The sequence below is a fragment of the Spea bombifrons genome, chromosome 5, assembly GCF_027358695.1.
Source record: "Spea bombifrons isolate aSpeBom1 chromosome 5, aSpeBom1.2.pri, whole genome shotgun sequence".
Lineage (NCBI taxonomy): Eukaryota > Metazoa > Chordata > Amphibia > Anura > Pelobatidae > Spea > Spea bombifrons.
The window spans coordinates 40,137,915-40,151,863 of NC_071091.1; the positions used below are offsets into that span (position 1 = coordinate 40,137,915).

General features: G+C 40.4%; 1 protein-coding gene across 1 annotated transcript in view; it reads left to right on the plus strand.

Annotated features, from left to right (window-relative positions):
* Positions 1-13,949, plus strand: part of TRANK1 (tetratricopeptide repeat and ankyrin repeat containing 1) — an 80,424-nt gene that overhangs the window by 31,980 nt on the left and 34,495 nt on the right. The window contains exons 11-14 of the mRNA XM_053468276.1: positions 5,144-5,401; positions 7,629-7,805; positions 8,099-10,900; positions 12,614-12,813. Coding sequence (XP_053324251.1) covers positions 5,144-5,401; positions 7,629-7,805; positions 8,099-10,900; positions 12,614-12,813 — 3,437 coding nt within the window. The remainder of the gene's footprint in view (positions 1-5,143; positions 5,402-7,628; positions 7,806-8,098; positions 10,901-12,613; positions 12,814-13,949) is intronic.

A 13,949-nucleotide genomic window follows, 5' to 3' on the forward strand; every position in this document is an offset into this window, starting at 1 on the left:
GGAAACCACGACTGGGAGCTCCAATAAGGTGTTATGAGGACCAGTTAGCGCCTCTGGAGCTGGTCTCCGGCTGAAAAACCTCGGAAGCTGAGTGTTCAGCTGAGACGTGAAAAGATCCATATCCAGCGGACCCCAAAGTTCCAGGATCGTTAGAAGAACCCGCTGATGAAGCCGCCTATCGCTGGAGTCCTTGAGAAATCTCGAATGCAACTCTGTTGCCAGGGGTTGGGACCTTGTGCCCCCAAGATCATTTACATATTGAACCACTGACATATTGTCCATCCGAAGCATGATGGAGAAACGGACTACACCATGTAAGAAAGTCCGCAGGGTGAACAAACCTGCTAGGAGTTCTAGGCAATCGATATACAAGTTCTGTTCCCGATGTGACCATCTTCCTCCTGTGGAGGTATCTGCGCAACCCGCGCCCCAATCTGCTAGGCTGGCGTCTGAGTCTATAACTATGTCTGGGGCCGAGCCAAAAATAGCGCGACCGTTCCAAGCCTCTATGTGTTCTAACCACCATGTCACCATGTCAGTTCCTTCTGCATCCACTGAGACTACATGATCGTAAGTGAGACCCTGGCTCATCGATCGATTTTTTAGCCTTTGTAGCGGAGTGAAGTGGACCTGGAAAAATACCCTGTACTGGTGCAGGGAGGAGACCGATGACCCATGCTAGGTGGTGAATAGTGATCAAGGGCCATGCTAACACCTTCTTCATCTCCTTTTTGATAGATTTTACCTTTGATGTTGAGAGGTGAAGAGAGCCATGAATGGAATTGATCTGGAATCCCAAAAATTCCATAGTCTGAGCGGGGGGTCAGGCATGACTTCTCCCAGTTGAAGTGGAAGCCTAGCCTTTTGATGGTCCACCGCTGTAGGGACTGTCAAATATGCGACAGTGAATGCCCTCCATTTTGAAGTGTTGGTAACAAACAAAAGCGTTGTAAATTTATTACCGGCCTCACCCCAATTTGTGATCAAATTTTAGAAGAATGGCTTTACGCCGTTCTGTGGCAATGGTTGAGCCAGGGAGCAAACTCAAAGAGCAGGTAACAGAACTCACAAGTGTCTAACCAACCTCACAGGACGCAGGGTACGTAATGACGATGTAGACGTCGCGAAAATCACGCCAAAGTACGTCATGGTTACTTCTAAAAAGGGAAAAAACAGCTTCGCAACTCCAATAAAATGTCCGCCACAAGAGCTACATGGAGTCTTAAGCACTAGAAGCCATGAAAATAGGAAAAAAGTTACATAGGGCTACAAGAAAATGGCGAACAGAAACAAAGACCTAACAATATTAGATGCAGCTGCACCCTCTAAACAACCAAATAAGGATAGAGAGGGAGAGGAGGGGACACCACCGTCCCCAACGGAGAAAAAAAAGGAAGATTGAAGGTAAGGTAATAACATTAAATACAAGAGACAATTCAAACAAACTGTGTACTTATCTGCAGAGGCGTATCTACCGAAAATAGCGCCTATGGCAAGCACTGAAATTGCGCCCCTGTCCAAATATCTAAAAACCATTAGCCCCTGCTGCCCATATATATATAAATATTAGACCCTGCTGCCGATAGCAGGTATAGATCAACACACAAACCCAGATCAATTGAAATTCACTTGTGATCTCAGCACTGAAGGTATATATATCAAATAAACAGAATCAGACATACAAATCCTATATTTGCAGGTATACAATAATAATATATGAAACGTAGCATCGCACTGAAATTGCGCCCGTCCAAATATCTAAAAACCATTTATTAGCCCCTGCTGCCCATATATATATAAATATTAGACCCTGCTGCCGATAGCAGGTATAGATCAACACACAAACCCAGATCAATTGAAATTCACTTGTGATCTCAGCACTGAAGGTATATTATATATATATATATATATATATATATATATATATATATATATCAAATAAACAGAATCAGACATACAAATCCTATATTTGCAGGTATACAATAATAATATATAAAACGTAGCATCGCAGGTATAGATCAAATAAATACATGGAAACAGCATTGCAGGTATTAATCAACTGAATAAGACATATTAACCCTGTATTTGCAGGTATACATAAATAATGTATGGAAACATAGCATAGCAGATATGGATCTACAGAATAACACAAAACCCAGCTTTGCAGGTATAGATCAATTGGAATTCACATAAAAACACAGCATTAAAAGGTATATTTAAAACCCCCTAAATTACAGACATAGATCACAGGTTGCACACCCCAAAGCCAGCCCTGGCGTCCACACTGCCCGCATAGAACCTGAGCAGCACCCAAATTACACACACATAAGATTTGCCATATTTGTCCCCAAATAGCCCAGCACAAGTCAACTCTGTCCCCAAACAGTCCGGCCTGTGCCATCTTTGTCCCATATATACCATGCCTGTGCCATCTTGGTCCCCAAGGCTCAAACCTCCTGCTAGTGCCATCTTTGCCCTTCCACAATTATACATCTATGATACACAAACACTTTTACAGTCACTCACTAATTCACACTTTCATTCAGACAACAAATCCACACATTAACTCATGCTCTCCCTCATTCAGACAATTCATCCACACATTAACTCATGCTCTCCCTCATTCAGACAATTTATCCACACATTAACTCATGCTCTCCCTCATTCAGACAATTCATCCACACATTAACTCATGCTCTCCCTCATTCACTCAATGCATGCACACATTAATCCACTCTTTACTTATATCACTCTCTAACCCCTCTCCTTCCCTTATCACTCTCTAACCCATCTCCTTCCCTTATCACTCCCTAACCCCTCTCCTTCCCTTATCACTCCCTAACCCCTCTCCCTCCCTTATCACTCTCTAACCCCTCTCCCTCCCTTATCACTCTCTAACCCCTCTCCCTCCCTTATCACTCTCTAACCCCTCTCCCTCCCTTATCACTCTCTAACCCCTCTCCCTCCCTTATCACTCCCTAACCCTCTCCCTCCTTTATCACTCTCTAACCCCTCTCCCTCCCTCATCACTCTCTAACCCCTCTCCCTCCCTCATCACTCTCTAACCCCTCTCCCTCCCTCATCACTCTCTAACCCCTCTCCCTCCCTCATCACTCTCTAACCCCTCTCCCTCCCTTATCACTCTCTAACCCCTCTCCCTCCCTTATCACTCTCTAACCCCTCTCCTTCCCTTATAACTCCCTAACCCCTCTCCCTCCCTTATGACTCCCTAACCCCTCTCCCTCCTTTATCACTCCCTAACCCTCTCCCTCCTTTATCACTCTCTAACCCCTCTCCCTCCCTTATCACTCTCTAACCCCTCTCCCTCCCTTATCACTCTCTAACCCCTCTCCCTCCCTCATCACTCTCTAACCCCTCTCCCTCCCTTATCACTCTCTAACCCCTCTCCCTCCCTCATCACTCCCTAACCCTCCCTAACCCCTCTCCCTCCCTTATCACTCCCTAACCCCTCTCCCTCCCTTATCACTCCCTAACCCCTCTCCCTCCCTTATCACTCCCTAATCCCTCTCCCCCTTTGTAGTTCTCACCTTGAGGTCCAGCGACGGGAACACGAGGCTTCTGCCTTTTTGCACTGCTGCGGTGCCCGCTGCTTCACTGCTGAGCGCCTTAATATGACGTCATATTTAGGCGCTCAGAACTAAAGCAGCGGGCACCAGTGAGCGGCTTTTAACGAGGGGCGCAGAGCGGTTGCTCTCTCCTCCTCCCCTTTCAAATGGCGCCTATGTAAGGAGCCATAGGTTCCATACCCTAGATACGCCTCTGCTTATCTGAGGGAGCAGCAAAGAAAAAAGGAGGAGCTTTGGATTACAGCCTACTTTATATGGAGGGGAATGTTGTAGGCTTATTATTGGTTCTTTTTTGGTATTAACGCTTTATGTTCTTTGCTGCTGTTAAATTAAAGAAAAGAGTAATGCATAGTGTGAGACTCCGTGTCATTATAAATTAAAATTTGTCTAGTCATACTTTTCTCATAACCATTTATAGGCAGCCATGGGGGTTCTGTAAAATATTCACAGTAATTCTGAAACCTGAAACGTAATGTACTCATTGGTTTTCGGACCAAAGTAAAATCGGTTGTAGTGAAAACTGGGTACCGGGAACATACTGAATAATCTGAAGTTATTAATGAAGATAGGTAAAAAATTTTATGACAGTCACAAGTAGGTGAAGTGCAGGACAATTAATCAAAAATGTCATTCCAAGCCTTGAAAACTGCATCTCGTTTTCATTAGAACACATGCAGGCTGTTCAGTGACACATAGTGTTTCTGCATTATTACTTACATGATAATACATGAAATCCCAAAACCCTTTTAGTATTATGTCCCTCGAGAATAGTTTGACTCAGCATTGTTTGCAATGTACAATAGGGTGGGAACCCAAAAACACCCTGTCTGCTGCAAGAAAAGGAAATGTCAATTACATCAATACCCATTATTTTATTAAAGGGACACTCCACTGTCCCAGGGAGCCTCTTAACAATGAATGCATATTAACCTACTTTCAAATGCATTCATTAAACATACCAAGGAAAAGAAAGCTTATAAAGAAACTACAGCAGTCTACCACCTCTGTGTCCTGAAGTTTCACACATCCTTTTTGGCTTCTGAAAGCGCGTGCACACAGAGGTGCCCTCACCCCATGCTTTTGCTGAGCTAGTACCGAAGCTAACTGGGAGTAAGTATATCATGTGCCAGGAGATGTGGTTGACCAAACACATCTTCTGCATGACAACTAGCTGGGGAGTAGGGAAGAGGCAAATGCATATGAGGATTGTGCAGAATCCCTCCATGTATTTGCAATGAGGACACCACAAAAGTTAAAGGGACCTCTCTGCTATCATATACTTTAAAGTTAATATGTTGGCTGAAGTGCCCATTTTACCCTCTGAAGATGAATACAATTTTTACCAATATAAAGTTGTGATTTTTAAACTTTCATTTAAAACATTAAAAATGTTGTTTATGTTTATATGGGGATCATCATTCTCCCCAGAAACCTTTTCATTTGCAACATTTTGCTTCATCCATATTGTGGTAGGTTGTTGCAATACATTTAATGTTTTGTCTAAGTTGAACCACACCTTTAACAACTATTATCATAATGTTCTATTTAATTTACAGAAATCCCCGCGAAATTGACTTGCGACATCCCAGAGTCTTTTATTCAAGGCCTCATAGATCAATTAATATCTCAGGAAAAGTGGCATGAGATTTTGCTTCTCCTTACTAGAAATGCCACTGGAGAAACAAAAGATGCACATCAGGGATTGTTTAAAAAATGCCGCCTTCCTAACGTCAATATTGGGAGTGTCATAGGTTGCGTGGATCCCACCAGCAAGATACGGTTGCCCTTAGTGAAAATTCTGTTGGATAAAGGAGGTAAAGCGACCGGTTCCTTACTTCTTATTCATTATCTTCTATATTATTAATACATGCAAAATAAAAATGTTGTTGCAAGTATTTCGATCTAAATATATGGCAACTCTTTTGTGATACTGGATTGGATGAGGTGGGGGGTCATATGTATCTCCTTCAAGCTAGGTAGATGGGAAGGGATAGATGGGAAGGTTCTGCAAAAACCACATTAAAATTTAAAGGGAACATTCAGCTATCATATACATTAAAAGTGCATATGATGTCTGGCATGTAATTTAAATAACGGTGAACAGTTTGTTTATTCTCTGGCAGGACAGACCCTGTTAGGACCTCCAGGCCTAAATTTTTAAAATTACAAAAAATAGTGTATTATGTAAGCGAGCATTTTAGAATTAAAAACCTTGTGCATTCTATTCGGGGGATGTTGAAAATAAATCAGGTTGTGTTTTTATTCCCACCGAGAAGTGCACTTTTCATTGTTTAAAAAAAAACAAAAAAAAAAAAACATATTACTCATATTAAATGATTGACTATACAAATTAAGATTGTATAAAATGCCATGGATAAATTGTGTGGGTACACAAAGCATTAAAAAGGGTAATCAAGATTGAACAAACGTAGTTAAGATGTCAACAAAGCTTTAGTGTGGGAAAACCTCAGGTATTAGGGATGTCTAGATGGGAATGACATGCTTGAGGGTGCCCTGATCATATATGATTTAAAAGTGCATAAGCCACACTACAGGGGGCAAGGGGGGCAATTCCCCCACTAGATTATCCCCCCCACACACAAACACACCGAATTTAAAACTTCCATCTAAACATATCTGAGTTCTGGGGGCCACGTGGTGAATCACATTGCTGCTAGCTGAGGCAGCTGTAAGATTGTACTCTCCCCCAATCAGCCGGGCTGGTTGGGGAGATCACAATCCCCCTCTAACCGGCCCAACATTAGGGAGCGCGAGGTCGGTCACTTCCGTGCTTCCTAATCACTACGCACAGGCAAATGATGCAGAGTGCCGGGTTATGACGTTGTACCATGCGCTCTGCATCAATAGCCGGCACATAGTGATGAGGGAGCACTAAAGCAGAGGTCTAAAATGACAGACCTCACGCTCCTACGACAGGATGAAAGATGGAAGATGAGAAAGGTTAGAGAAGGGAAGAAAGGAGAATATGTGTGTGTTTATAAGCTGGTGTGTATAAGGTCAGTGTGTGTGTATAGGCAGGTGTATGTAAGAGCAGTGTAGGTAAATGTGTGTTTTGTAAGCTGGTGTGTATATGTGTGTATAAAGGCAGGGGTTGTGAGGGCAGTGTATGTGTGTGTATGGACAGGCATATGCTAGGGCAGTATGTGTGTGTATGGACAGGTGTTTGTAAAAGCAGTGTGTGTGGGCAGTCGTGTGAAAGGACTGTGTATATATGTTTGTGTTCATGGGTAGGTGTGTGTGTGTAAGGGCAGTGTATGTGTATATTTGTGTTTATGGGCATGTTTATGTTAAGGCATTGTGTAAGGGCAGTGTATGTGTGTTTATGGGCAGGTTTGTGTAGAGAATATAGCAGGGGGGGGGTGTTACAATTTTCCATTCTTGCATCAGGCGCAAAATGAGCCAGCTATAGCTCTGCTCACAACAACCAGGCAGCGCGAGAGCCTGTTACTCTGTCTCTGCACTTATATGTAAACTATAAGGAAAAACATTCAATAGTTTTCCTCTCTTTCTCAGGTCTGAACCAATACCTGAGTTTTTTCAGTGGCATTATGTAGTGATAGAACTTATTAGTGCCCCCCAGTTTTGACTGTGGTATCTTATGTGTCCCCCTATATATTGTTCCTGGAGTTGCCACTGTAAAAGTGTACTAGCATATGCTCTGGGTTATTAAGTGTTAAAAGGAATTAAAAGATTACCTTTTTGCATTGAAAAAAATGAATAGAAGATGGCAGTTCAAGGAAAATATTTTAAACAAAAGGAAATGAGGGTGCTGTGCTCGCATGCTAATATACCATTTGAAGAAATATGTTGATGTATGATGGCATATACTAAAAAACCAATATCATTATTCTATAGATCTGGAGATTTTTTTTGCTATGAAACACTACAGATACTAACATGCAGTAAATCACCGAGTCAGCCAATTGTAACATTTTAATTCATGTTTAAATTGAAAAGTTATCTAACTGCAAGCGATTAGATTTTTTTTCCTTATTCCCTTTCTCTCTGTCATGTCAACAGCTCCTCCAAATGGGATTGGGGCAGATTTAGAAGAGCCAATTCAAACATGCCTAAAGAAAAATGATTTTGCTTTGGCTTACTTATTACTGAGTAGAGGTGGAAATCCACAGAGCTTGACCATTAAAGATGGGGACATGCCTATACACACTGCGGTTGCTGTTGCTTTAAATAAGAATGGTGAGGTTATTTTTGTTCACATTTATGCTTTTATTGAGACTTACTCAATAGTGAAATAATTACAAATATAGTTTGCTTGTGCTGCTAAAGACTAATAATGTAAGTATTATGAAGGATGGCAGGTTTTTCGTTGTGTTTTCTTATTTGATCTTGCCCGTATTGTGTTCTTTTGTGTAGTTGAACAGCTGTTTAGTTTCTATTTGTGGCGTGCTTACAAGTTAAAGTAACACACGTGAAATTGCTGCCTCCAACATTGCAAACCATAAACATAAAATGTTTGTATTATTTTTCAGGTGATGATGGAATTAGGATGCTGAAACACCTTCTTGATTTATACTCATCTGATCCATTTGAATATTCATATTTAGATCCCAACAAACAGGACAAAAATGGTGACACTGTGATGCACTTGCTTTTCAGAAGTGACTATTCTAAGCAGTACCAACAATTAATGGATTTCCTTGCCAAATTTGACATCAAATTAACAATAAAAAATAAAATGGGAAAAGATGCCAAGCACAGAATAAAAAATAAAGACCCACGTTTTATTGCTTGGACTGAGGCTAAAAAGAGAATTAAGAGAGATCAGCCTAGCATGTCTGCCAAGTCAATGGCAAGTAAAAAAATCCCTTCGTTTACACCAGGAACCAATTCACCTACTCCCAAAATACTACATCAAGCCCAAAAGCATCAAGACAATACACTCCAAAATAATTTATCTGTGAATGAACATGCATTAGATGATCGCTTTTCTGAGACAGTAGTACTCACTGAGAAGCCAATGACTTTGAGAGAGAACCTTGCTCAGGCAATACGAGATTTAATTAAAAGCATGGAACTGGGCAAATTGTCATCAGAAGCTGATGCTCCAAGTCCAACTTTGCCATTAAATATGAATATAATAGACAATATTAATTTGCCTATTGCTTATACACATGATACCACAGCACCAACTAATGACCTTGGGGAAAATACATGTGCAGAGATCAATGGTGCTGCAGAATTTTCTGGCAATGAACATTGTGTGCTTTACAATAATGAAAAGCCAACCGAAATATTGGAAACAGACCTAGATCTCTCAAAAATTGACTTCAATAACATGACTTGGGAAATCGAGTGTGCTCCAGAAGCCCTTAAGAAACTAGGGAGCAAGGTTATACCTCAGTATATGAAAAGTAAGATCATACATTCCATTCTGAAACTTGGAAACGGAGAATGGACACGAAGCCTCTGCAAACGACTAAAATGCACTAAATGTGATATTATGCTCTATGAAGTGAAATTGGACAAAGGGGCAAGGTTGCTATGGGAACTTGCAATTGATTTTTCCCCACGTTGCAGCAAGGAGCCAGAAGAGATAATGTCAGAATTTTCTTTCCATGACTCAGGAAAAACTGGGAGAGTTTACACAGAAATAATTAGGATATGGGACATTGTACTTGACCATTGCAAACTCAGTAACACAATTGAATACGTATGTAGTTCCTACAGCCGAGGCTTGAGCTGTATACTGAGGAAAAAACTGAAAGTTCTAACCAAGACTCTAGTTTCTTCAAATGTGGAAAATCGGATTCCTAATTACTTTGTAGAGTATATAGAGCTGGAAACAAACACGCAGCATATTATCCCGGATTATTTTCCTCCTGCAAGTGCAGTGGAAACAGAATACAATATCATGAAATTCCACAGCTTCAGCACAGACATGGCACTTAATATACTAAGTAACATAAATTCCAGGGTTGAGTATCCCTTTAGAGTTGGTGAATTAGAATATGCTGTCATCGACCTCAATCCACAGCCTCTGGAGGCAATCATTTTAATTGGCAGAAGTGGAACAGGAAAAACAACTTGCTGTATGTATCGTCTTTGGAAGAAGTTCCACTCGTACTGGGAAAAGGCTGAGGCTGTTGGTGAGCCATTGCTTGTGAAGCAGACATGGCAGAGAAAAAAGTATGAAGACTTTACTGAAAAGGATGAAACAGGGGAAGAAGATACTACTGAAACAGAATCTTCTGACAGCACAGATGAAGAACAAATGCCATTGCCAGGGGACATTGCTGAAGATATCAGTTCCCCAGAATGTAAAGAAGATGAAACTGTCAAACTGGAGCACTACCATCCTATATTTATCACCAAAAATAATGTCCTTTGTCGAGAGATTCAAAGGAATTTTCTTGAGTTAAGCAAGTCTACAAAAGCAACAAGTCATTTTAAACCTGTTGAACATAATATTTACAAGTTACAAGACTTAAAAGATGAGAATTTCCCCATGTTTATCACCTCTCAACAGCTGCTGCTGTTACTGGATGCTTCAATGCCTGATCCGTTTTTCCCCAGAAATGAAGATGGGAGTCTTAAAAGGAATATTAATGGATGGTCCTTATCAGATGAATTTGATATACCAGATGTGTTAAGGCAGGATGATGAAGGAGATGCTGACCAAGAAATCGATGAAGAGGAAAATATCTGTGAGCTGCAAGAAAATGATCCTCGTGCTTTTGTAACATTTGAGCTATTTACCAGCCTCTTTTGGCCTAAGATGGTGCGGGGAAAATCTCTGTACAATGCAGCACTGATATGGAAAGAGATCAAGTCATTTTTAAAAGGCTCCTTTGAAGCTCTGAATTGTCATCAGGGCAAACTCACAGAGGATCTGTACATTAAACTTGGTAGAAAAAGAGCTCCAAATTTTCAAGGAGATCGTAAAGAAATATATCGCCTTTTTTGCCTGTATGAACAATTAAAGTCTGAGAGGGGTTACTTTGATGAAGAGGATCTTCTATATGATTTGTCCCGTAGGCTTTCAAACCTTGAAGAACTTCCATGGTCTATTCATGAGCTGTATGGAGATGAGATTCAGGACTTCACTCAAGCAGAGCTCTTCCTGCTTATGACATGCATTAATGACCCAAATTCTATGTTTTTGACTGGAGACACAGCTCAGAGCATAATGAGAGGGGTTTCTTTCCGTTTCAGTGATCTAAGATCCTTATTCTATTATGCAAGTAAAAACTGTGGAAGTGGGGAAAAGAACAGCATTGTTAGAAAACCAAAACAGATATATCAGCTATATCAAAACTATCGCTCTCACTCTGGTAAGAACCGTTTCTTATTTATAGCATTTAAATACGTACGTTTAATTTGCATTATAAAGGGCTTGGTTGTTCTTGTAAAATGCAAAGTTAAATCCATGAGAATTCTTGCAATTAAACTTGGATAGTGGTTTATGACTTCCTATCCTGGGGATCAGCAGCAAGGATGCCAGCGCAGAGGGGGGTCTCCAGATTGTTAAGCGGTACGTTATTGTACAGCAATACAGAATATGGTATATAAAACAATAAATAATAATTGTAAATTATTACACTTTAAACAGATTGTATTTTTCTGTTTACCCATTTTAAATTATATATACTGTTCAAACAAACAAAAATACTCCAAATATTCATAAACTCGTCACATTTTTTATCTTTTTTAATAATTACAGATCACATATGAAACAATATGTATTTCTGTTTCCAAACTAGAGTAGGTTACCCAAGGTATCTCATTATATTTAATGTTAATACACAATAATAGTGTTGTATGTGATTTTTTTTCAAATGTCCCCCATTCTCTTTTAAGCTCACAATAAAGAGGGCAGAGAACATTGAAGGTTTCCATGTATGTGATTGGTTAAAAAAAGCAAACAAACAATTACATATGCAGAGGTTCCTTGGATGTTTCTTATGTTATCTGCCCGGCATCAGGGCAGCCAGCTACCCCTTTCCTGCTGTTGATCTCTGCAGGACTATGATACCCCAACCCACACCTCCAACTACATATTAATGAAAACAAAAATGGGATCAGCAATGATTCTATAATTAAAAACTGATCTGTCCTACTACAATACCAGCATGCCCCCCAACTGTCCCGATTTAGGCTGGACAGTCCCGATTTTGGGTCTCTGTCCAGCCCATCCCTTCCTCTGTCCCACTTTGCATTAATTAAAAAAAAACTCTGCTGCTGTGGACTACTCTTCCAATGATGCTCAGCTAGCATCTGCAGCTTTACTGTTGCTGCACTTCCCAATGACGCTCAGCCAGCATCATGGAAGTAGTATGTCTGGCTGAGCCTTATGGGAATTCAATTCAATGTGTTCAATATGAAGCGTGTATAAATTGGCGATGCAAGCGCGACATTTTAAAGTGCAATTGCTTGTATTGGTGAGTTCACATTTTGAAATGTCGGGAGGTATGTACCAGTACAGCACCTTTTTACTCTAACTTGGCCTCCCACGCACGTCAAAGGTCAGGAGCAATGCCAGAATACAGCACCAAAGCAATACCACACAGCATGGCCTCATTCTGCATTGACACGCATTGTAAAAGCTCTGTATCTGATCATGCAACAGTAATTCAAGTATGGTACCTGAGTATACTTCTATGCTGAACACACCATTAAGTCTTATGTCCTGAACATTAAGGACTGCATGATTTAATAGTATGTCTGGCTTTGTGAAGGGGTTAATATGCATACTCATTTAGTGGGAGGTGTCAGGAACAATAAACTGTCACATTAAGTTATTTAATTAGGTTACATACTTAAACATATAATTATGTATTACCAATCACTTTGAAAGGAATATGTTAATATGATTAATTAAATAATTAACAATTGAATTAATCTACAAGAATATGAAGTCAATGGATGATGTATATCATATGTTCCTAATATGAAAACTGTGTTTTGTTTTGCCCTTTTTAGTTAAAGGAGGCTATGTTTAACTGCTTACAGATAGTAATAATAATTATAATTTGTTTTAACCAAAGGAATTCTGCTTCTGGCTTCTGGTATTGTGGATTTGCTGCAGTATTATTTTCCTGAATCATTTGATCGATTACCACGTGACTGTGGCTTGTTTGATGGCCCAAAACCAACGATTTTGGAGTCTTGCAGTGTTAGTGACATGGCTATGTTACTGCGTGGCAACAAAAGGAAAACTCAACCAATAGAGTTCGGAGCTCATCAGGTATGTTTTTTTTTTCTTCCCTTTAAATTACACAAAATATGTTGGTCCCTGGCATTGGTTTATGGCCAGAGTGGTATTGTGCTTATACCTTGCCTACTTATTTTTTTATTTTTTTTAGGGCTGCAACTAATGATTATTTTAATAAATGATTAGTTTTTTCGATTAATCGATTAATCGGATAAAAAAATGCAAATTTTTTAAATTTAAAATAATGTAATAAAAAACGTAAAATTTACACTTTCATCTCTTTGTCGCAATGGCCTCTCTCTCTCTCTCTATTCACATTCTTATTTTACTGACATAATAATAAAAGCTACAAGAACCCAAACACAGTGTTTCTCAAACTTGGTTTTAATACAAAGTTATTAGTAAATATTAATTCATATGTTAACTATTTTTCATATTTAATAAAAACTATGAGAAAATTGTATTTTATAATTTTCTTTTATTTACCAAAGTGCCCCAGTTATGCACATCTGCTTGCCACTCTGCCCCCATATATGCCTTATACCTCCTATATGCCAGAGATTCCACTGTGCCCCTGATATGCCACTGTGCCCCCGATATGCCTTATACTCCTTATATGCCAGTGATATGCAACTGAGCCCCCGATATACCTTTTACCCCCAGATATGTCTTATGCCCCCTGATATGCCAAATATCGATATGCCTTATACCCCCTATATGCCACTGTGCCCCCTGATATGCCTTATAACTTCCAATATGCCACTGTGCCCGCTGATATGCCTTATAACTTCCAATATGCCACTCGCCCCCATTTATGCCTTATACCTCCCTATATGCCACTCCGCCCCCCATAAATGCCCTGCACCACCCTGAAATTCATTATACTCCCTGATTCACCACTCTGCCTCCCCCAGATATGCCACTCTGAAATTCATTATACCCCCATACACCACTCTGCTACCCTGAAATTCATTATACCCCCCCATACACCACTATAACTCACCCATACACCACTCTGCCTCCTCCCCCCTCCCATACTCCACTCTGCCTCCTGTCAGCAACGGAGGTTCACAAGACACCAGGGAGCCGGGTAGAGAGGCAGAGTGGTGTATGGGAGGGTGGCTCCCATACACCCCTCTGACTCCTCCCCCCTCCCATACACCACTCTG